This window comes from Mycothermus thermophilus (genome assembly GCF_041956435.1).
Source record: "Mycothermus thermophilus strain CBS 625.91 unplaced genomic scaffold VTJ04scaffold_3, whole genome shotgun sequence".
NCBI classification, from domain to species: Eukaryota; Fungi; Ascomycota; class Sordariomycetes; order Sordariales; family Chaetomiaceae; genus Mycothermus; species Mycothermus thermophilus.
The window spans coordinates 1,043,007-1,066,702 of NW_027191429.1; the positions used below are offsets into that span (position 1 = coordinate 1,043,007).

Here is a 23,696-nt window from a genome sequence, read left to right on the forward strand (position 1 = left end):
CCATTGAGTCAGAGTATTTCTAAAGCCCAATGGCCTTCCGTAATTGCATTTGAAAGGTAGGGCGGCAGAAATCACCATAGTACAGACACTTGGAAGTGCATGAAAGGTGCATTGAGTGGCGTAAGTAAGGTATTGTAATATTCGTCAGCCAACCCCCATGGCTGTTCCAATTGACGAATAAAATGCCCCGCATTTTGTTTTCATCGTCACGTTCTCTGTATTACGTTACAATTGTTCCGCCTTCTCCAACACCCACCGGGATCTCCATGCTCTGTAATCGCGCCCCTCGGCTGCCCCGCCGACGACAACGAGGGTCTACATTTTTCCCGATGCACTATTCCCGACTGATCTGCCGACCGTATCGACATCAAACGACGGTATCCGCGGTTGGGTATCCTAAGGCTAACTTCCATCATTTTGTTCATAATTGTTTGCCTCTTACCCCAATGTCCGCGACGACATCAACATGTCGATGGGAAGCCCCAGCGGGTCCTGAAACAATGCAGCTTGACAACAGCGGCCGGCATCGACCATCATTCCCTTCTTTATCAACATCCTCGTTTTCATGATAGCTTACACCCAACCGGGACTGCTTATCGACAATTCACATCCCCGAGCTCACAACCGCTCGTGGGATTCATTGTGGAAGGGTGTCCTACCCGACAATGGCTCCCCCAAAGAACGAGCGTCTCTTTGACCCCAATGCGTCCATCATCCTCGTCGGCTGCCGCGGGGCCGGCAAGCGGACCTTGGGGTTCATCGGCGCTCTGCACCTTCGACGGCGCCTGGTCAGCGAGGACCAGTACTTCGAAAAGCTCACCGGCCTGAAGCGCGGCGAGTACCTCGCTCAGCATGGCAAAGATGAGTTTGCCCGCCGGGACATCGACGTCTTCAAGCGCATGTTGGGGGACAACCGGACCGGTTGTATCATCGAGTGCGGCATGAGCAGCTTCAGCGATGAGGCTCAGAATGCCTTGCGAGACTATGCCAAAACAAACCCAGTGATCTACGTCTTCCGCGAGAGGGAGGCCATCATCAATCTTCTAGACGGCATGGACGCCCATCAGCTGCTGGCCGCCGACGTCCGCCACAGAGGCTGCTCCAACTTTGAATATTACAACTTGCTTGATGACTCCTCGGCGGCTCTGCGCGTCTCCGAGTCTGGTCATGGCAGAGCTCCCGCTCAACTACTGGCTGTCCAGGAAGACTTTGCGCGCTTCCTCGACATCATTACCGGTCGTGGCGCAACCAAGGCGTTTATCGAGAGCCCCTTCTCCGTCGCCTCGATCCCTCCCGAATTCCGTTCTTACTCGTACGCGCTCCGCCTTCGTCTGTCGTATCTGATGGACATGAAACTAGCATGGGAAGACTTCGAGGCCCGCGGAGACTGCGTCGAGCTCATCATCGACCACTGGCCCGACGACGTTGACCACGTCATCGCGCGGCAGGTGGCTCTGATCCGCCGGAAACTGTGTGTTCCCATCATCTATCACGTCGAGGAAGAACCCCGGGGCGAGCGGCGACGCCCACCGGACGAGAAGGACCCGATGGACATGCGGCTGCTGGAACTGGGCCTTCGTCTCGGCGTCGAGTACATCAGCGTTGATCTCCAGCGCGACGAGTCGTTGGTGCGCCACGTTTTGCAGAATCGCGGCCGCTCCAAGGTGATCGGGAACTATTGGTACACGGGTTTTAGTGCTCTTCCGTGGCAGCATCCTCAGCAGATCGAGAATTACAAGCGGGCGCGCGACCTTGGCTGCGACATTGTCCGCATGGTGCGATTCTGCGCCAACAATAGCCCCGCCGAGTATCTTGTCGACTTTAAGATGCGCCTCAACCAGGCCATCCCCGACCCCAAGCCCCTTCTCGTGGCCTACGACTACTCGATCCTCGGCGTGCGCACGCCGTTGCAGACGCGCATCTTCGGGCCTGTCAAGCACCCCGACATGGAAAGCGAGAGGGAGCACCTCGCCGTCGTCTCGACTGCGTACCACTCGCTGCAGCTGCAGTTTCAGCAGTTCATCCTGACTCCGCTGCAGTTCTACGTCCTCGGGTCCAACGTCTCCTACTCACTCTCTCCCGGCATGCACACGGCCGCCTACCGCTACTGCGGCATGCCTCACAGCTTCCAGGCCGTCAACTGCTCCATGCTCGAGAGCCTCAACCAGATCTGCTCCAGCAACACGTTTGGCGGCGCCAGCCTGACGGCCCCGTTCAAAGTTGCAATCATGCCGCAGCTCAGTGTCAAGAGCCACCACGCGACGGTCATCGGCGCCGTCAACGTGCTGCTGCCGCTGCGGGGCAAGACCTCGGCCATCCTCGACCACGCCAACGCGCGCAACACGGCGGGGCCCGCGCGCGACTTTTATGGCGACAACACCGACTGGAGCTCCATCATGACGTGCCTGCGCCGGACCATCAGCCCGCGCAACCACGTCCAACCATCCAAGACCACCGGCCTCGTCGTCGGCGCAGGCGGCATGGCCCGCGCCGCCATCTACGCCCTGTACCAGCTCGGGTGTAGGAATATTTTTATCTACAACCGCACCGTCGCCCACGCCGAGGCCGTGGCGAAGCACTTCAACGACTGGGCTGCCGCTGCCGCGTCGCAGGCGCATGGAAGCTCACAAGCCAAGAACGCGGAGAGTCCAAACGGAAATGGAAGCGCATCTGCATCGGGGGGGAGCCCGGTGTCGCCGCCGCTGCCGGCTCCTCGCGAGGTCTGCCGCGTGATCCGGTCGCTCAACGACCCCTGGCCGGCCGGGTTCCAGCTGCCGACGATGGTGGTGTCGTGCGTGCCCGCCAACGCCACGGGAGATAACCCGCCCGCGAGGTTCGTCATGCCGCTGGACTGGCTGAGGAGTCCGACGGGGGGTGTGGTGGTGGAGGTGAGCACTCCCTTTTACCGACTCGGTGACTCTCTTCTTTCCCTGTTAGATATCGTGGACCGCTAACGTTGTGATGTCTATTCCAGCTCGCTTACCAACCCGTCATCACTCCCCTCGTCGAGCAGATCCGCGCCCTCCGCGAGACCACGCACCCGGCCTGGACCGTGGTCGACGGGCTCGAGGTTGTCGCAGAGATGGCCATCGAGGCGTTCGAGCTCATGACGGGCCGCCTGGCGCCGCGCACTCTTATGAAGAAGGTGTGTCGGATGGCGGCGCATGAGGCTCAGCAGCACGAGCAGCGGGAGGATTTGGCGGGGTCCGTTTGATAGACAAGGTTCATTGGGGTGTTTGAGGACTCATTAGAGCATTTGATAAGTTTGCGAGGACGTTGTTCTGGTGGGTGGGGGCTGGCATGATAGTGGGTTTTGAGGTGCATGCATACCGAGGGTGGACGTGATACCCGGATGAAGATTGAGGTTGGAGTTGTTGAGTGCGCATGTCGTCATGATGGGAGTTGGTTCATTTCATAGTGGGAAGACAGGCTTGCATTGTAGAATCGAGTTTGATGGGGAATAGAAAGGAGGGGGAGAAGATTTCCACGTCATGAATGTCCGAGGTTTTGTGTTCCAGGCAAATGAAAGTCGCACATCATGAAGTCTTCATTCTGTGTAAATTGTTAAGTCATAATCGAAGTATGCTAACTCCTTCCGGTCTCCCGAACCCTCCCAAGCTCATCCTTCTATGAGTCCATGCAATGCTCATCATAACCAAAAAAACCAAAACGCCACGCTACCCCTAGGTATCTCATCCAAACCAACCCCCCCTATATCCGACTCCCAAGAAACAAATATAGTACAATTACAAGTACAGACAAAAACCAAACATTAAACAATACCAATACCCATCTCCCCTTCCATCATTTCCCACCCACCCACTCATAACTCATTCATGACCCCTACCGCCTCCTCGAAGGCTTTCCCCGCGACTGCGACGACCCCGTTGACCCCTCCGTCCTATCCCGTAACCACCTCCCCGCCAGCTCGATCCTGGGCGCCACCCACTTGAGGTCCCATCCCACCCTCTCGAGGCTCCACAGCTCCTCCTCGGTCAGGACGTAGCCCTCGGTGCCTTCCCGCTGCGCCTGCCAGATGGTTTGGCAGAGATCGGTCAAGCAGGCGTGCGCGAGGGCGGTGGCGCCGGGGGTTTCCGTGCCTGTACTACCAGAGGACCCGGAACCGGACCCGGAGGATCCCGAGGATCCAGACCCGGAGGATAAGGGAATGGGGCGGTTTGTCCAGGCCGAAAGAAGGTGGGAGAGGAGAGGGGTCGCGGGGAAGTTGCCTTCTGGTAATTCTGTGGTGGGGGTTGTTAGCAGACAGTACAGGAGACAAAGAGTTTGAGTTAGGTTCGGTAAGTGGATGGAGGACTTACGAAGGTGACAAAGGGCGAGGATCAGGTTGACCCTGTTTGGCGGAAGAGAAGGATGCGTGATGACGGCAAAGTACCACGGCATTGGCGGCCGGGGTTGATAGCCGGGAGGCTTGGGCGGTGGGGTGGGAGGAGTGGAGGAAAGATTGGTGGATGGCGAGCTGGAGCTCGGAGTGACCAGCCTGACGGTGCGGCGCTCATGCCGGCTGCTTCGTTGAGAGCGGGAGGAGCGCGAGGATCGGGAGAAGGGGAAGGAGATGCGCTGGCGTTGGAGGGGGCTGAGAGATGGGAGTTGTGGTGGTGGAGGAGGTGGTGGAGGGAGAGCTTCAGAGTCGGATGATGAGGAGCTCCCGGGCTTTTCCGGCAGATCTGGCTGCGATGGCCGGCGGGTAGCTGCGAGTGAGAGGGCGATGAGGGCTGTGGTGATGAAGCTGGGATTCGTTAGCTTCTCGCACATAGGTGCTACATGCAGCGAAGAAGTGCGGAACTCACAAGCTCAACAACGACATAGCACATCCCACTTGCACCCAGACCTCGAGAGCCCCTTTCGGTCTTTCTGGATTCAGGTCCTCGGGATGGGTCAAAAACCTTCCGAGAAAGTAGGCCGGGCCGCTCCAGAGCCCGGCACATGCCACCAGCCAGGCGATGGATACCCAGATATAGTGCGTGCCATCTTGTGACCGAGTGGCACAGCAAAAGATGCACAAGAGGATGTGGAGGACGGTCTTGTGGTTTTGTTAGTGTGAGCTCAAGGCGGTGGCTGATGAGATTTGACATGAAACTCACGGCAACGATGGCCAGGATGGACGGTACCGATGCCGGGCCGGCGACGGAGACGGATGAAAAGACGACAATGGCGGCCACCGGGGCTTCTACAACAAGCAACCAGGCTCGGAGAAGGTTGACCACGGCCATGTTCGTGCGGATGATGGCCTCATGGTTTCAGCACTGTCACACAGAAAAAAACATGATGGAAGACGTCCCGAAACCCCGGGACGTTGTGTCCTTGATTCTGTGATCAAGAACACAAGAGAAGGGTGGTCAGGACACATCACCGCTGGACTCTTGACTCGAGGGTGACAAGGACCCCTTTTGTTGCAATCGCCTCGCATGCGTTGTGTTTACTTGGCGCTGCACAGATCCAAACTTGTCACGACTAGCAGCCCCTACCCTCCCCCACATTCTCTCTGATCATCTGGTGGTGACGAAACAAGCCGTCGCGCGACGAGATCGGCAAGCCGGGGCGGGTGCTGCAGCCACAAGGGGAGGTCCGGTTTGATAGGGCCGTGTTTAGCGGTGGGGTGGGCCACGCGAGACGCAGGGTGCGAAGCCGTTTGAGGTGAGTTTGTTTCAACTCGCCAGGCTTGGTTTGGTGTCGACGGGTCGACAGACTCGCAGAGATCCGCGCGGCGGTTCGGGCGCTGCCAACAACAACTGGCGGGTAAAACTTGGGAGATCTGCAAGCCAGGAGATATTTTTGTGTTTGAAGAGACGATCCCGGAGAAAAAAACCACGAGGTCAGGTTGTGTTCCAGCTTCAGGTTGCTTCTCCGTTGAAGAAGGTTCAGGTTCTTTAGGCGGTTAAGGACCCAGCACGGTGGTGCAGATCCACTCTTCCCGTGAAGCTCCTTCCTGGCAGGTTGCTCGGGTTTGACAACCTTGGAAACCTGAAGGGAAAGGGTGACCTGGTTTTTCCACTTTCACCTCAACGGTTTCGAGGTCCAGTCTCTGCTTTCACCTCGTCCCGTCTCTATTCTCATCCGCTGATGTCCATTTGCATCCATGTCCTCTGCGTCTTGTTCGCAAATCAAGATGACAACGAGAATTCCCGGCCCGCAGATTTGCATCAATGTTTTTGACCATTTTACATCTCCAAAACACTCCCTGAAAACCTCATAATCTTGACACAAACCAGCAACAGCGACAGCAAAGCAGCTTCTGGCGGCCTCCCTGACGTTGCTCGACGCGATGCGACGCTCCATGCCAGCGCTTGCCAGCCCCGACAGTGACCTGATTGGCCCACTGCGCCGCTGATGGCTCGGGCTGTCTGCGCCAACTGTCCCGGTTGCTAGCTCGACTGAGCTGCGCAGAGCGAAGGCAGTCAGGTCAGGCTGCTGCGCCACCATGGTACACGGCATCCAGACTCCGAGGCTTGATCTCCTGCCGAGTACATCCATGAGCCCAAGGTCGATTGCTGTCGTCAGTGTCTTTATTACTTAGGCAAGAAATAAACAACCGCCATCTCTATTCTCGTGAGCCGGTTCCATAGGGAGTAGTTCCCTCTGCTGTGTCCTATAACTATTTCTCATCTCCGTCACGCCACCGGGTTCCGGACGCCGAGACGGAGTCATCATCTCCACACTCTCCGGGTCTCACCCACACCCACACGAGACAAAGCCAAGCCGTCACAACAAAACCTTAATCCATCCTCAGCCATCCTCTGGAATCAGCCATGGCTGCTGTCGGGCCATCCCTCTCAGCCGCGGAAAAGGGTCGGTGGCAGGAACTGCCCCAGCCCACCCCGAGCCAGACCCCGGTCTCTGGGAGCAACGCCGTGCCCATGACAGAAGAGGAACTCGAGTATAGCTCATCATCAACTCCGGGTCCGTCCTTCGCGGTCACCCGGGTACCAACTCCGCCTCCGTACTCCGGACCCGTCACCCCAGTTCAGGTACCCCCATCCCCAGGATCTCAAGATGATCAGCCCATCCGGTATCCCGGCCTGCCCGCCCTAAACTACCGCCTGTACAGGCCACCATTATTCGATTTATCCGCGGACAAGACCACTATCAAGACGACGGCGGCTCACTTGTCGTCCAACGCTGCCGCGTTGGTTGCCTTGGTCCGCCAGCAAGCCACCATCCCACCCAAGCTGCAAATCCGTGTCGTTGGCAAACGTTACAATGTGAACAGCAACGGGAGCACTGACTTCGATATCAAGCTCAACCTGCTCCCACTGCTCGTTCCAGACGATCCCCGTCAGCGAATGGACTATATCCGCTGCGTCGCTCCAGGGGAGCTTGCATATCGCGGAGGGACCAAACCGTCCACGCAGCCCGACCTCGGCGATGGCGGCGGGGGTGGTAGAGGCGACGGCAGCAGTGGCAGTGGCTTGGAAGCTTGGGCAGCGAAATATGTTGCCGACTCGGCCAGCGTCAAGGTTTTTGTTCTGGAGCGTCTCGTGGTCAACTTCGACGCCGACTGGATCGAGGGTCAGATCCGCAAGCTTATCGCGAGCATGCGCTACCCGGGCACCGTGACGGTGACGTTCCCGACGACGCACACGCGCGTCGTGGTCCAGAGCCCAGACAAGGTAAACAAGTTCATCACGAGCGTCACGGGTTTCTTCGCGGGGAAGAAGAGGTACGAGGTGGTCAAGGCTGTGTGGCCCTTTGCCAACATACCACGGGGCAGTGACCCTGGAGACGATGGGAGGAGATGTGCCGTGCAGAGCGAGGAGACGTGGTGGAAGGAATGGAGGGAGCCGATTCGTTATGGTATGTTTGCCTCTCATCTTGTGTGCGTCGTCTCTTGCTACGGACTAACTAACTGCGTGCAGCTATTGCGTCCAAACGGATAGGCTGGGTCACCAATGAAGACAAGCTCGATATCATCATGGAAGGGGCGGCGGCGGAAGTGGACTGGACTGGCCAGCCCGTGTCTCAAACATCGTGAAAGAAGCGTAAAGGCAAACATGAGGGGAGCTACGTTTACACGGTTGGAAGAGGTATTGCTTCAGGGATTGGTCAGTAATCGGATACCTGACCATATATCCGAAGGGAATGAATGAGTCGGGTAGTAATGTCTATTCATGGCATGGCATGCTACTTCCTGTGTATGTCTTCAAGTTGTCCTCCCAAATATCCAGGGTGAGATCAATGTAGCACACTATGATGTACGTGCTCTTCGCCTCTAGAGTGTTGGTCCAAGTTGAAAAGTTCTCGATTGGATGATACAGGTCGCTTCCATCCTCGGCCACTCTGCCAGACACTAACCCAATACTTGATGCATTGCATGGGAATGGACAGACATGCTCCGATGATGTACATACATAGTCCTCTGATGTTTTTGGGAACGGTTTCAAGAATCAGTTCTACCCAGGTTCGGTTTACCCAAATGCCTATTCATGCAGCCAAGTCCGCTAAAAGCCCTGAGCTCTCCCGCTAATTCGCCAGGTGAGTCACCGGAGAGAGCCAAGCAAGATGTATGACACCTCGCCGGAGCTCAGCCTCACCTTCATCTCACAGTCGCCAGGAACGCAGCAAGGGGCTGGATTCTCACAGCATGAGATTGTTTTTCATCAATGGGTTCAAATTTACATATTTATCTGCTCATGAAGTCCGGCGCATCGATTCTTCGTCAGCCATTTCCTCCACAGTTCTGACTATTACCCTTCGGAGTTCGCAAACGGTTCGTCCACCAAGTCGACTGCGCCACCACTCATCAGCCACTTCGTCCTCTCTTCACCACCATCACCATTCAGACCAAGAAGGGAAATCATCAGAAAATCCGATACCACACCATGGCGACCACCGGCGAAACCACCACCACTACCACTGCCGCTACCAGCGACTCCAAATCATCATCATCATCATCCAAACCCAACCCCAACCCCCACTCCCGCACCATCCACATCCCAACCTCACACCCCTTGGACCTGAACTCCACAGCCACCGCCCTCGCCGTCGTCCCTCCCAACCGCTACCTCTGGAAGCGGGTTGACCGCCTCCGCTCGCTCTACGACAAGGCCTATCTCAAATGGCCGCCGCACATCAACCTCGTCTACCCTTTTGTGCGGCCCGAGCTGCTTGATGCGGCCGTCTCCCGCGTCGGGGAGGCGCTTCGTCAGCGGACTGCCAAAGGCAACGAAGAGGGGGAAAAGAAAGACAGGCCAAAGTTGAAGGTCTGTCTTGACCATGTCGGCGTGTTTGAGCGGGGGAAGAGGGAGAATACGATCTACCTGGCGCCCAAAGAAGAGGAAGGGCTGAGGGAGTTGAGGGAGGTGGTTGTTGATGCGCTTGGCAGCCAGGAGGGAGATGGGGAGGGGAGGACAGGGAAGAAGAAGTCCACCGGAAAGCCGTTCAGTCCGCACATGACGATTGCGCAGAGCGAGGATGCCAAGTCGGATTCGCACAAGTTTTTGGTCGACAAAGTCGGGCTGGTGCCGGACTTTGAGTGGACGGTCGAGGAGCTTGCTGTGTTGATCAGGGAGAGGGATCCGGCTGCCCCTGGAGGGAGCGTCATGCGCTTGTGGGGGACGGTTAACATCATGGACGGGACAGTGAAGAAGTTGGATAAGTTGGAGGAGTTTTATCCGGGGAAGTTGGGCAAGGAGAAGGAGGGCGAGGCGGTCTCGAGGAGTTGGGCGTCGGAGCCCCTGGAGGAAGAAGAGGAGGACCCGAACGTCCCCGCCACCGAGGACAGTTTGTACTCGACGCAGTCGTACTACTTCAACGACGAGCTGGATCGCTGGGTCCCCTTCTCCGCGGCGGCGCAGATGTTTATGGAGGACTACGACGATAGGGAGAACCCGACGACTCTGACCGTGGCCAGCTACAACGTGCTGGCCGAGTTCGAGCATCCCGCATCCGGGGCGCGGTATCCGCTCGTGGTGGACAACATCCTAGCCTCTGACGCCGAGGCGGATGTGTTGGTCCTCCAGGAGGTCACCGACGGGTTCCTTGCGCATCTTCTTGCCGATCCGCGCGTCCGCGACACGTACCCCTACTCCTCCCACGGCCCGCCGGGTCAGAGCGATGTCGAACCGCTGCCCAGCTACCTCAACATTGTCGTGTTGAGCAAGCTGCCATTTGATTGGGACTACGTTTCGCTGAATCGCAAGCACAAGGGCGCGGTTATTGCGCGGTTTTACGATGTCGCGCGTTACTTTGACGACGATGACGAGCGGTCGCCGGCCGAGTTGGTGCTCGCTGCCGTTCATCTCAGCCAGGGCCTGACCGACGGCGCCGTCGCGGCCAAAAAGTCCGACATTCGTCGGCTGCTGGGATACATTGCTTCCGAGTATCGGGACCACCCTTTGATTTTGGCGGGCGACTTCAACCTCACCACCTCGGCCGCGTCGATCGCGGCCGCGGTGAAGAAGAAGACGCTTTCCGAGTCGGGCGCGCAGCATCTTGCCAGCATCGATGAGTTGTTGGTCGAGGCGGGGTTGGAGGATGCTTGGCAAGTTACGTCTGGACGGGACGAGGAGGAGGAGGATAAAGAGGAGGCGCGCAAGGGAGAAGAGGGCGCTACCTGGGAACCTGCAGCCAACAAGCTCGCGGCTGCCATGGCGGCTGCTGGCGGCGGTGTGCATCCGCAGCGGTATGACCGAATTCTCGTTCGTGGAGAGGAAGTGCTTGAGATTAAGGGGTTTAATATGTTTGGATTCCGAACTGAGAAAAAGGGCGGCGAGGAGATGTTTGCGAGTGATCATTGGGGTATTCGGTGCGTTATGGATATCCGGGACCCGGGGGAGGAGGAGGAGGTCCGGGAGTCTGAGTCCGAATCCGGGGAGCAAGAGGTTGAAGCGAAAGAGGAGGAGACGACCAAGGACGAGGGCAAGATCTCCCCGGAGATTGCCAGCTTGGTTGTTCTTGTCAACCTCCGCAAGGCGCCCGAGCAGCTGTCGGCTCCAGGAAGCATCAAGGCGACCCTCGCCGAGCTGGGAGTCATCCCAACCCAGGAGGACGCCGCGAAGCGGGAACAGGCCCTCGAGCTCCTGAAGCGAGTCATCCTCGACACCTCTGCCGGAACCAACACCAACCCCCGCGAGCAGCCCGCCCTCGTCATCACTCCGGTCGGCTCGTACGCCCTCGGCGTTTGGACTTCCTCCTCCGACATGGACGTCATGTGCATCGGCCCCTTCAGCGCCAACACCTTCTTTGCGCTCGTATCCCAGCGTCTCCGCCGGGCTGCCGCTTCGGGCGCCGACCTGCGCATCCTCCGCCGCGTGCGCGCCCACACGGGCACCATGCTCGAGCTCGAGGTCTGCGGCGTCAAGGTCGACCTGCAATACTGCCCGGCCGCGGCGGTCGCGCAGCGCTGGCCCGACGTCCTCTCCGCCGCCCCGCCGACGGACCCGATCTGGTCGCTGCCTCCGCAGACGCTGAACAAGCTCAAGGCGGCCCGCGATCTCGACTACCTCCGCCGGTCGGTGCCCGACCTCGCCGTCTTCCAGGCCGCACATAGGTTTATCAAAACCTGGGCCAAGGCGCGCGGGATCTATTCCGCGCGGTTTGGGTATTTGTCAGGGATCCAGATCGCCATCTTGCTCGCAAGGGTGTACAAACTGCTTGTTGCCTCGCCCTCGCCGCCCGCCGCAGAAGATGACGATAACGCACGCCGCCCGCCGCCGTCCCTGGAGGACCTCGTCGCCACATTCTTCGCGCACTACGCCGAATTCGACTGGGCCACGCAGCTCGCCTTCGACCCGTTCTTCCACCGCAAGCGGCTCCCCTACGTCCGCACAGCGCGCGAACCGCTGGCGATCCTGGGCTACTTCCCCCCGGCGCTGAACACAGCCCTGGCGGCGTCCGTGCCGTCGGCAAAGACCATCGCCGCGGAACTTGCCCGTGCGCGCGACGCCTTGTTCCCTTCGTCCTCTGCGTCGTCAGGTGCTGTCCCAGCTGTGCCGTCATCGTGGTCGGAATTCCTGCGCAACGGCAACGACGGCGAGAAGACTTCTGCCGCTGCGGCCGCCGCCGACGAGTTCCTCGCCGCCCACCCGTCCTACGTCCGCATCGACGTGCAGTACTGGGGCCTCGGCCTCGCGCGCGGCACGCAGCTGCTCGGCTGGCTCGAGTCGCGGTTCGTGATGCTGCTGGTGGACCTGCAGCGCCGCGCGCCCGGGTTGCACGCGCGCATCTGGCCGGCGAGGTTTGTCGAGCGCGATCAGCAGCAGCAGCAGCAGCAGCAGCAGCAGGATGGGGCAGCTGCTGTCGCTGGTCATCGTTCCGGGGAAGAAGAGGAAGACGGAGAAGCGACGGCCGTCCGCGATTTCACCGGCTGCTACCTCATCGGCCTCTCACGCGCGCGGCCCGACATGGACCGGGAAGAGGTTTCAAACGCGATCGGCGCGCTGCGCACCGCGCTGGCGCGCTTCGAGGCCCAGCTCCGCGGCGAAGAGCGCTACTTTGATCCGCGCTGCTGCTGGCTGGGCGCGAGCGTAGTCGCCCGCAACGAGCTCGGCGCGCTGGAGCTGGACAACCGCGAGTGGGGCGAGTATACCCCCGGCGAGGAGGAAGTTGAAGATCCCGAGGAGGAAGAGGAGGCGCTCGCTGCTGCGGGGCTTCAGCCGGTTGATGATGATGAGGGTTCCGGTTCCGGGAGGGAGTCGGACGAGCCGGGAGCTGGCGGGAGCAAGAAGAAGACGGGCAAGGGCGGGAAGAAGAACAAGAAGGGCTCAAGCAAGAAGCCTATCGCGGTCAAGGATCTGCGGGCGGATAAGACGCGCAAGTTCCGCACCGCGGCGGACGCGATGAACAGGATCCGGTGGGATCCGCAGTTAGATAGCAGCGATTATGTGGTGGGGTATGAGGATCGGTTTGTGGGAGCCATGGAGAAGGATTTGTCGGCGTGGAAGGCGGAGCAGACGGATGAGGAGTTCATTCCGCAGCATCGGATCCTGTACTTCCGCCGGAAGAGCGACGGGAAGGTGGTCTGGGATCGGAGGACGAGGTATGATGAGTTGTTTGGGAATGTGTAGGTCAGGTAGGTCAGGTAGTGAGGGTTAGTAATTAGGCGAGTGGTGAATCGGGTCAGTTGTGTTCATGATGTGTCTTAATTTTGTGTGAAATTGGGTATCTCAGGTACAGGACCTATCCTATCCTATCAACTCAAGCTTATTCCGTCCCTTTCTCAACAGCTTGTTCTTCTTTTGCCTCTTCCTTCACCTCTTTCCTTTCCTCCTCTACCAGCTTATACTCCATTTCCCACCGACTGGGCACCGCCTCCGCCATCCCCTTCCCATCCTCGGGCGTGCGCATGAACATCCTCACGAAATCCTCCACCTTCCTCATCGTTTTCAGCTTCGGCGCACTCTCTGGCACGACGGGCTTCTCAAGCTCGTGAGGCGGCGCCTTGCCCAGCATTGTCCACAACCGCTTCTCCTCCGCATAGGACGCGCGAGCGTCCACCATGTCGGCATAGGCCTCCTGCGCCCGCTCGGCGCGGATCGTCTTGCGCACGGCAGCCTTGACGTAGCGGGTTTTGGGGATCTCAAAGGCCGAGTGTGCCAGAAGCTCGTTCGCCTCGCCGTAGACAGCCGCCTTCTCGACCGGGTCTTCGGCTTCCGAGTCTGGATAGTCGTCACCCTCTTCGCCAAGGTCGGTCATGCCGCCGAGTTCAATGGATCCCGCGTCTGATTCATCTTCCTCAGAATGATCGAGATCAAGATCCTTCTTGCCCTCCGTCGAATCCGAGTCGTAGTTCAGCTCATCCATCTCGTCTTCTTCCTTCTCACGCTCCTCAACCTCCAGCCCAAGAGCCCTCTCCACATCGTCGTATGACAACGGATCCCGCTCCTGGCGCTCCCATCCCTCTTCTCCATCCCCCTCCCCCTCATCCTCGCTGTCGTAGACGCCCAACCTCAGCCGCCGGGCACACTTGGCCCAGAACTCGCGAGTGTTCGTCTTTAAGCCCAATGACAGCGCGGCCGCCTCGGCGTCTTGCTTCCACACCCTCCACCGCGCGTCGGGATACAGCATCCGTCGAGCGCGGATACGGGATTCCGAGACCCATATCGTCGCGGCCACCAGGCGCCGAGTCACCTCGACGGTGAGAGCGTAGAAATCTTCGAGGGCTGTGGCGCGGATGGACGGTCGGGGCTTCGTGTTGGTGTTCTGGCTGGTGGTGATGGAGGTGGGTAGGCGAGCCCAGTTGTAGTCGTCCACGGCGGAGTTCATGAAAATACGCTCGCTAAGTCGGAGCCAGGCGCCGACGCGGAAGAAAGTCAAGCTCTTCATGTCCGGAGTGTCGCTAAACCTGTTGGGCTGCCCATCAATATCCATCGAACCACCACCACCACCACCACCGGTGGGATCAGATGCTTCCCCGACCCCCATCCTCGTAACCATCTCCCTCTCTAACTCCCTCCAATTCTCCCTTCTAATCAACCACGCCTCATCCCCCCACTTCTTCCTCTCCACCCCTTCTTCATACGACTCTTGCCTCGCAGCCACAACATCAGCCGCCTCCTCGAGCGCAGCACAGCATGCCTGGCTCAGCTCGACCGCAGCGGGTATCTCCGCGGTAGTCACCGATTGGATGCTATCACCGCCGCCTCTGCCCGCCTCCGAGACCTTCTTTACGCTCTCGCGCAACAGAGACAAGTAGTCAGCCACCTCGACGGGGCTCTTGGTGCGGATGCGGGAGGCGATGGCGGCCGGATCCGCGGCAGGTCCGAGACGCGAGAGGGCCTCGAAGAACAGCGCCTTTTCCGTCTCAGACCAGAAGGTAAGGCCCAGCAGGGAGGGTTGGAGGTTGTGCTCGGGAGGAAGCTCGCCGGTGGAAGGGTCGCGGTCGGCCGGGGTGAAGTGGTCGGCAGCAGAGAGGATGTCCTCGTTCAGCAGGGCGAGGTAGCCGTGGTTGAAGGGCTTCGTGCGAGGGTACTTGGCGGGACGGGTGGGGAGGTCGGTCAGGGCGGAGGGAGAGGACGAGCGGGAGCGTTTGCGCGGGGAGGTGTAGGAGTGGTGGCGGAAGTGGGTTGGGGTTGGCGGGATGACGCGGTACGGAGAGAAGGAGGATGATTTGGATCGTTGGTGTGTGATGGAGGCCATGCTGAATGGATGGGTGCCGGGTTCGGCTTTGACCGAGACAGGCGGATCCTCATCGGAGGGTATGTATAGGCTGTTCGAGGACACGGAGAGTCGGCGATGTGGTGGTTCAAGCTCAGCGCCGGAGCCGTCGGCGTCACTTCCATTCTCGTCGACTTCTTGAATGTTGTTGCTTTCTTTGTCAAGGCCGCCTTCCTCGTCGCTCTCAGCAATTTCGTGTGAGACGCCTCGTTGCGGTGGATTGGGCCGTATTTGTCGGAGGACCATGGACATGGAACTCCTCATCGGAGTCGAAGCGGAACTAAGTCCGCTGACGGACTGGTCTGGATCCATGTCGAATAACTCTTCATGGGCAGAATTGATTACCTGAACTAGGTACAAATTAGGGCCACATCAATGAACAGTGTGTTGTGATGAGAGCGACAAACGCCGACGATGGAAAATTTGCAGTCGACACAAATTGAGAAAATATGAGTCTGGTTACCGTGTATGAAGTTGATTCAAACACCCACATCTAAGAATAAGATATGAAGACCCTGAGAGATAGCAATTCCCGGTCTGCCCAATGACCTAGGATGCATCTCAGGACGTTGAGGTGATGATCGTCGTTTGAGTGCTCGTTGTCATGGTAAATTACACGAGGTGATAGCCGTCACGTAAAGTGACATCCCGTCCTGATGGGTCTCAGAACAGGGTGCCTGACCAATCGCAACCCCTGCCGTCTCAGCCATGGATCCTGACCCCTGTCTCAGAGCCGCCTGTCTTTTTCAACGTCACTTCCCCGGCTTCTTCCTCTCTCAGCGTCCCGAAGAGGAAAAGAGTAAACCCATCAATAAGCTGGAGCACAGAATGCCATGACACGGAGACGACATGGTGTTCAGGGTAGCGGCGGCCCTGGGGATCCGGTTGGTGTGCTTCTCGACAAGAACAGCACCACTATTCCGGACTTCCCAGCGAACCATCCCAACTTCAACCCAACTCTGGACTCACCATCACCACCACCACCACCACCACCACCACCACCACCCCGCCCATCAGCCCCTGACGCTGCGTAGCTATCAGGAAGAATGCATCCAGTCCATCCTGACGTCCATAGACCAAGGCCACAAGCGCCTGGGTGTGTCCCTGGCTACCGGTAGTGGCAAAACGGTACAGCCAAACTCTGATTCATCATCCGTCTTTTGCTTCAAAACGCTAACTCACTTGACCCCAGGTCATCTTCACCCAGCTCATCGGCCGCGTCAAGCCTCTCAACGAGATGGCTACCCAGACACTGATTCTGGCCCATCGCCGCGAGCTCGTCGAGCAGGCCGCCCGTCACTGCTCGCGGACCTACCCTGACAAAACCATCGAGCTGGAACTTGGAAAGCTGACGGCATCGGGTATAGCCGACATCACCGTCGCCAGTCTTCAGAGCATCTTGTCCAAGGATCGCCTATTAAAATTTGACCCGAAGCGCTTCAAGCTCGTCCTGGTCGACGAAGCTCACCACATCGTCGCCCCGGGCTACCTAAAAGTCCTTGAACACTTTGGCCTGAGACACAAGCAACCCAACTCCCCCCACCTTGTCGGCGTCTCTGCCACCTTCTCCCGCACCGACGGACTCAGGCTTGGTGCCGTTATCGACGAGCTGGTCTATCACAAGGACTACGTCGACATGATCGGCGAGAAGTGGCTCAGCGACGTCATCTTCACGACCGTCGAGAGCAGGGTCGATTTCTCACAGGTCAGGCGACGAGGCAGAACAGGTGATTACGAAACCGGGTCCCTGTCCCGGGCAGTCAACACGGTCGAGCTCAACGACATTGTCGTGCGGTCGTGGCTTGCCAAAGCTGCCGGACGCAAATCGACGCTCGTTTTCTGCGTCGACCTGAACCATGTTGCCGCACTGACCCAGCGGTTCCGACACTACGGCATCGACGCGCGCTTCGTGACGGGAGACACCCACCCGCGCGACCGGGCCGAGAGGCTTGAGGCTTTCAAAAGGGGCGAGTACCCCGTGCTGGTCAACTGCGGCGTTTTTACCGAGGGCACCGACATCCCCAACATCGACTGCATTGTGCTGGCCCGGCCGACGCGGTCGCGGAACCTCCTGGTCCAGATGATCGGTCGCGGCTTGCGGCTCCATGAAGGCAAGGAGAACTGCCACATCATTGACATGGTGGCCGGCCTCGAAACGGGCATTGTCACCACCCCGACGCTATTCGGTCTCGACCCCGACGAGATCGTCGACGGCGTGTCGGCAGATGACATGTTTGAGCTCGCCGAACGCAAGGAGGCAGAGAAAGAGCGGGAACGCCAAGTCCAGCAGACCACGGAGTCTGACGAACCCGTGTCGACGGGGCATTCATACACGGTTACCTTCACCCAGTACGACTCCGTGTTCGACCTGATCGCCGACACATCTGGCGAGCAACACATCCGCTCCATCAGTCACCTTGCATGGGTCGAGGTCGCGCCGCAGAAGTTCATCCTAAACGGGCCCAACGGCACGTACCTCAGGCTAGAGAGGATTCACAACGCGAAGCCGGGCGAACCGACCTTCGTTGCCGTCGAGGTGCGGGCGCTGCCGGCCGGCTCGTCCAAGTCGCCGTACGCAACGCCCCGAGTCATTCTTCGCGCCCTCACGTTCCCGGACGCTGTCCACGGCTGCGACAAATACGCAACGGAGAACTATCCCTCGTACCTCATCAACTTGAGGGTACCGTGGAGAAGGGCCCCGGCGACGCCAGAGCAGCTGAAGCTCCTCAATAAGTTCCGCAGCGAGGACGACAAGCTGGAATCGATGGATATCACGAAAGGTAGGGCGGCGGACATGATTACAAAGTTGAGGCACGGGGCAAGAGGGCGGTTTGCGGCCATCGAGGCTGCCAAGAGGAGACAGCAGAGGATGCAACTGGCGGCACAGGCGAGACAGACGCTCGAGAGGGTGACGGTTGGGTCACTGGCCGCATGAAAGCAGAAAAGGGGATTAGATGTCATAAAGAATAGAGGCCGCATAGCGACCATGATGTTAGATAAAGGTTCAATAAGACTCAGCTTTGGTCGGAGATGGAAAAGGGGGGGGTAGGGGGGCATCGTGCAAGATGGTTTGTGCTGATGTTTAGGTTCATGGCCAGGGATTCTCGGAGTTCAGGGAAGAAGTACGCTGTTACTGACTTCCGCTGTTTGGTGGTTTGAGACTTGGGATTCTGATTTATTTGGGAATTTCATGAATTGTGGTCGGTTAGGAGTGCAGAAGAGCCGAGTTAGTTGAGTGTTCCCTGTTCTTTCCCGCACCAGAGTGTCTGCCTCGAGTCACCGACACACTTTCCTCCGCCACTGAGATGCTTTCTCTCGACTTTCTCCTTCCCATTCTCACACCAATTCCCGCTTCCAAATTCAAGAATTCTTCCCATCGCTCTTTCCACCCCCAAATTTACCCCTCTTCCGACGCTTACCTTCATCACTTCCTTCCTCGACTCTTCCCTCCTCCTCACCTTCACCACCATCTTCCTTCCCATTTCTACATTTCTTCTCATCGCTCTTTCCACTCAGCAATCCGCGTCTCCCCTACACCTCTTGTCGCCACCTCGACTCTGCGACTTTGGACCTTGCATCCTCGGACTCGTCGTCGTCCTCACGTCGACTTGGTCATTCCAAGCGCTGGCTGAGGGCGCCTCGTGGAGTGAACACTCCAAGGGCAGAGTGCCAGTGTCAACACTCCACAGTCAACACGCCCAAGTCTTGTTGGGCTTTTACCCTGTCCGATCTGCGCTCTTTTTCTCTTCTTTCTCACGGCTCTCTTTCTCTAATTCTTCCAACGCACCCCTCACTGCGTCCTTTGGACCGACTTTCGAACCGACCTTGATCGCCACCTTCGAATACTCCTCATTCCTCTCCTTTTGAGTATTCCATTTCGGCCTCCTCCAACGAACCGACCTCCCCCTACGACCTACTCGGCCATTATTTACACCTCCCCGCCAGAATCTCACCTCGTACTGGGCGCGCACAAACGGCGCTTCACAAAACACCCACTTCTCGGTGTCTCTTCGAACTCTCCGCGACAATGACCACCGAAGTCTGCGTCACAGAGGAGCCCACTCTCCAACCATCTCCGAGCATATCCTCCCAAGACATGGCTGCACCCAAGTCGCGGAATTCGTGCTGCGAATCCCTTCGGATCTCACTGATAACCATGGACGCTCCCCTGTCGACTGCGCTGTCCCCAATGGACACCCAGAATATCAAAGACGAACCATGTTCCGACATCAATCAGGCGGCCATCGAGCACAAGGAACATATCCAGAATAACCCTCTTTCACAATTTGGTATCGAGCCCACGCCGACCAAAGACGTGCGCCTTGTGCCTGCCACCACCTGCGGCATCACCACCAGCTTGCATTCCGAGACAACCTATGAAGCTCGGCCGCCTACTTCAGACTCATCATGTCCTCTGCAAGTCACCGCGATGACGAAGGAAGAAGTCCAAGGCCCTGTTGGCTCTGTCGACAGGGGCAGCCCGATTGACTGTCCCATTGCCAACATCCAGGACGCCGCCCAAGTTCACCAGCAAGCGTCCACCGAAACCACAGCGACCACCGTCCCTGCTGTCTTTTCGGTTCCAATAACCCCCTCCCAGAGCGGCGCGCCGCCTTCAGAGTCGCCTTCCACACCACCTGACCTTGGTCCATCTTCCAAACAGAACTCTGCGGTCATTGTCGAGAGCAACGTCCCTGGCGAGATCCAACATGGCATCTCCAGTGCAAAGGCAAACGAGACTCGAGCGGTTGATACCAGGTCTTCCACTACAGCACAACCTCCTGCTCGGCGCGATGGGACTGCCAAGGGCAACGCAGCCATCACCGCTCATCGCACCAAGCATGTTGCCCGGCTTACCAAACGGCCGGCCGAACGCTCATCCACCACCAAGACCCTTCGCGCGTTGCAAGTCCACCGGGCCCAGCAAAAGGAAGCCAACATCCCTACAGCCGAACGGTCCCGCAAGAAGGATGCCCACAAGGGCGAGACTCGCACATGGACCGACCAGGAGGGGTTGGCATCCTGTTCTCGGCCCCTGCGGAACGTATGCCATGGCCAAAGGCACGTTGAGCCGGGCAGCGAGAGGGACTTGTATCCTCTTTTTGACATGGACGGCATTGTTCCTGGTGTGTATCATGCCATCGGTGGCCTAGTTGAGGCGACCCTGGGCATCAAACAGCTCTTCGCCACGGAGCACGAGGACCTGTCCCGCGACATCTACAACCAGGTCTGGGTGGAGCGCCACCTGTACTACCCGTACCCGGGTCTAGATATGAAGCCATCGAATGATGAGTTCGACGCGGAACTGGAAGCTCTTCGCTCCATCTTCCCAGGCCTCGGCAACGACGTTGTCGAACAGTGCATTGTCGACGGCTTCACCGAGGCAACCGAGGAGTGGTGTGCCAGACTGGAAGAGCATCGCTTTGCACTGGCCATTAAGCACCACCAGTTAACGGTCAACCAGATCCATCTCCAAGCCCGCGTCCACGAGCGAAAGGTCCTGGAGGTCAAGCCTATTCCTCGCAGCGACCGTGCCGGGCTGGAAGAGCGCAAGAAGCGTCTCAGTGAGCTTGCCAAGGAGATACCGCCGTTGCAGATCCAGGTCAAGCAAGTCGAGAAAGAACTGAATGGGCTTGTCGATGAGAGCATCAACAAGATGCGCAAAGCGTTCAGGACCGCGTACGGCCATCAGGAGCAATTCATCAAGAAGTGCGAGAAAAAGCCCGAAATCGAGGCTGTCAAGGGCAAGATTACCGAGATGGGGTATGCGGCGATCACGATGGGCACACGGCCCCGTGGTGACCGGTGCGACGGACGGTCTGAAGCAATCATCAACCAGTACATCGGCCACCTCATGAATACGGATGAGACGCTTCGGGATCTGAATATGGAGTTAACCCTGGATGACGATGACGATGAACCGGAACCCGAAAAGCAGCACGACCCCCTGGACGAACTCCCTTTCACGCTTCATTTCGATAATGTTTTCTCGAGGGGATTGGATGAAGTCCAGCCTCACGCCGAGGTTGTCCTTGAGAACGTCCCGGACTGGTTCCATGTGCTCGATGGTAAGCCGTCGCTCAAGCTTCGCGGAGAGACCCCCCTCGACCGGTTCAGGCATCTCCTGCGGAGGCTGCAAAAGTTCCGTGAGGCAGGGAAAGAGGAGGAGTTGATTGAGGCGTCTCGGCCGAAATGGAAGCTGAAGCTCGAGTATCACGATCCTCATCCTGGTTGGGCCACGGAGCTCCGGCGTCAAAAGGGCGGATGGTGGGTGTGCCGCAGCGGCCCTGATGCACCCCACCAGGAGCAGTACTGCAAGCTCTGCCACAAGGACGGGACTTCGAAAGACGCGGTTCTGCCACAGACTTACACCGAGAAGTATCAAGAGATTCTCTACGAAGTCAGGGCGGCTATGGCGGAGCAGAGCAAGAAGGATGCCTTGATGTTTTGTCTTGAATTGGAGGAGCATCAGAGGGACCTCGACAGCTATTGCCAGTGGCGCGACTTTGTCCGCTGCGGTGTTGACGTGGGGGAGGTCTTAGAAAGGAAGGACGTGAACGAACTCAACTACGGGCCGGCGGCTGGATGGGGTGACCAGGCGAACAATCAAGGTCCTCCAACTCCTCTGGATGTCAGCAAGGCCATCGATGCCAACGACCCGTACTGGAAGGCCACCAATTCGTTTCAGTCGGTGCGCAGCGCCCAACCCACAGGGACCAGCGTCCCAGCGACGCCGCCTCAGACACCCAGTCGCGGCTCTGTACCTCGGAGGATTCCGCAGCAGCAAGCTGTGCCTGCCACTACGTCCATTGTGTTGGCTAACGGCCAGCCGGGGAAGAAGTCCCCAACCCAGGCTGTTAGCGTCCTTAGATCGGCCTACAACCGTTCGGCAGAATCCTCTTCTCCACGTGAGATCTCTCTTTCCGAGATGCTCGAGGTTGGGAAGACGAGGATTGGGCACGGTTTGTCTCGCGTCATGTCTCAGGTCTGGAGCCCACAGAGGACATCCTCCCCGAAGATGCGGAATGCGTGCTCTCAAGGTGCCGAGTCCGGGCCGACAAGCGTCTCTCTCTCCGGTGCCACGGTCGTGAATGAGACCAACACTGATCCCTTCTTGGACACTGGGACTTACGGCAAGGCCAAGTCGGTCACTCAGGTTGGTCAGACCACCAAGAAGTCGAGCCTTGTGAAGTTGGGTTCCCGGAATGGGGTTTCTTTGGATGGGATCTAGGCGGGCCTTATCCAGAACACCCCAGTCCAGAAGACCAGCACAAATGACACAGGCGGCACTGAGCCCAAGTTCAAGTCCTCGACGCGAAGAGCGACCTTGACCCAGGCTCTTCCGAACGGCGGCCCCGAGAACGAGAGCAACTCCCAGCCCTATTCCACCCTCGTTCGCGACGCCACGCCAACTCCCAGCAATTCGCCGCCCCAGAAGGCTCGCGTGCGCCGACCCAAGCGCCGCGGTGGCAACCACCGGCGCATGCGGAGCTTGTACAGGCTTCCTACCTGGCAGGAGGACCCCGAGCTGGAAGCCAAGGAGGAGAAGGAGGAAGACGGCGCCAGACCGAAGCCGAATGCCTGTTCGCAGAGCGTTCCGCTACCTTCTCCTGCACCGACTACGAAAGCCTTGCCCACGACGACCCAAGCTCCTCGTGAAACCACCAGCGAACCAGACCAGAACGGCTGTCGGAAGGAGGCGGCGGCCAGGAATCCGCGCACTGGTGGAATGCTGAAGCCTGCTCTTCATTCATCTCTCGCTCAGCCGGGACAGAAGGGCGACAAGAAGAAGAAGAGGGTGAGTTGGAAGCTGGATTGAGAGTGGTTGAGTTTGTTTTGGGGTTGGAGGATAGGGGTGGTCTTTATCTCTTTTAATCATTTATTTTTTTCTTCGACTCATTGGCTTGGTTTCTTTCCCTTTTTCGCATCATTCCGTCCACCATCTCTCGCCTTTCGGCGCTAGAGTAGAGACACCTCCGGGAGGTGGGTTGCTGGTTCAGGAGCATGATGCGCTCAATGGCTTTCTTGCTACCAGCTGTCCTATTCTGTCTTGGGCGGGTTATGATGATGAGCTCGACGAGCATCGCGCACGGATTTGCTTGACTCCGGGGTAGGGGACTGTGGTGATGTTTGCATCGCATCGGAGCTGTTCATAATGATAATTCTTAGTGACGTGGTTGGGGGGAGTTGGAGGACGGACGGGCGGTATTTGAGTTTGAGAGGCGAGAAGACATTGTTGCTGCTGGCTTAATTAAGGAAGTGGTTGTTGAGGATGATGGAGCAAAGACTATCATGACATCGACTGGTTTTTTTTATCTCCTCTTCCTTCTTCTCAAGGACCTAACAAAACGGCGGTATTGCAACAGGACAGGACGAGATGGCTGGCAGGCAGGCGAAGGGGCATGGGTACAGTGGTAATAATCACTACTGGAGTATCAAGGCTCATGGTCAGGGAACGGAACGGAGAGTTGAAAACTATTAGTACTATTCTCATGGAGTATCGAGTTGTTATCAACCTCAGGTAACCTACACAGCGGTCGGTAGCCTCATGGATGGATGCCGTGGGCGGGGATGATGGAAAGGTT

General features: G+C 58.2%; 7 protein-coding genes across 7 annotated transcripts; 5 read left to right on the forward strand and 2 right to left on the reverse strand.

The window, feature by feature from the left end:
• Window positions 1–665: 665 nt before the first annotated feature.
• On the forward strand, window positions 666–3,214 carry VTJ04DRAFT_4482 (uncharacterized protein; the record flags this gene model as incomplete). The annotated part of the gene is made up of 2 exons (XM_069362495.1): window positions 666–2,888; window positions 2,975–3,214. The coding sequence occupies 2 exons, from the start codon at window positions 666–668 to the stop codon at window positions 3,212–3,214; spliced, it is 2,463 nt and encodes an 820-aa protein (XP_069219436.1).
• Window positions 3,215–3,843: 629 nt separating this feature from the next.
• VTJ04DRAFT_4483 (uncharacterized protein) lies at window positions 3,844–5,231 on the reverse strand (the record flags this gene model as incomplete). Its single annotated transcript, XM_069362496.1, has 4 exons — window positions 3,844–4,241; window positions 4,320–4,747; window positions 4,809–5,041; window positions 5,103–5,231. 4 exons carry the CDS (start codon window positions 5,229–5,231, stop codon window positions 3,844–3,846), a joined length of 1,188 nt encoding a protein of 395 aa, XP_069219437.1.
• Window positions 5,232–6,767: 1,536 nt separating this feature from the next.
• On the forward strand, window positions 6,768–7,990 carry VTJ04DRAFT_4484 (uncharacterized protein; the record flags this gene model as incomplete). Its single annotated transcript, XM_069362497.1, has 2 exons — window positions 6,768–7,812; window positions 7,875–7,990. 2 exons carry the CDS (start codon window positions 6,768–6,770, stop codon window positions 7,988–7,990), a joined length of 1,161 nt encoding a protein of 386 aa, XP_069219438.1.
• Window positions 7,991–8,837: 847 nt separating this feature from the next.
• VTJ04DRAFT_4485 (uncharacterized protein) lies at window positions 8,838–13,022 on the forward strand (the record flags this gene model as incomplete). Its single annotated transcript, XM_069362498.1, has 1 exon — window positions 8,838–13,022. One exon carries the CDS (start codon window positions 8,838–8,840, stop codon window positions 13,020–13,022), a length of 4,185 nt encoding a protein of 1,394 aa, XP_069219439.1.
• Window positions 13,023–13,158: 136 nt separating this feature from the next.
• VTJ04DRAFT_4486 (uncharacterized protein) lies at window positions 13,159–15,423 on the reverse strand (the record flags this gene model as incomplete). Its single annotated transcript, XM_069362499.1, has 1 exon — window positions 13,159–15,423. The coding sequence occupies one exon, from the start codon at window positions 15,421–15,423 to the stop codon at window positions 13,159–13,161; it is 2,265 nt and encodes a 754-aa protein (XP_069219440.1).
• Window positions 15,424–15,960: 537 nt separating this feature from the next.
• On the forward strand, window positions 15,961–18,046 carry VTJ04DRAFT_4487 (uncharacterized protein; the record flags this gene model as incomplete). The annotated part of the gene is made up of 2 exons (XM_069362500.1): window positions 15,961–16,239; window positions 16,304–18,046. The coding sequence occupies 2 exons, from the start codon at window positions 15,961–15,963 to the stop codon at window positions 18,044–18,046; spliced, it is 2,022 nt and encodes a 673-aa protein (XP_069219441.1).
• A 1,092-nt stretch (window positions 18,047–19,138) lies between these two features.
• Window positions 19,139–22,930, forward strand: VTJ04DRAFT_4488 (uncharacterized protein; the record flags this gene model as incomplete). Its single annotated transcript, XM_069362501.1, has 2 exons — window positions 19,139–22,267; window positions 22,343–22,930. The coding sequence occupies 2 exons, from the start codon at window positions 19,139–19,141 to the stop codon at window positions 22,928–22,930; spliced, it is 3,717 nt and encodes a 1,238-aa protein (XP_069219442.1).
• Between the last annotated feature and the right edge of the window lie 766 nt (window positions 22,931–23,696).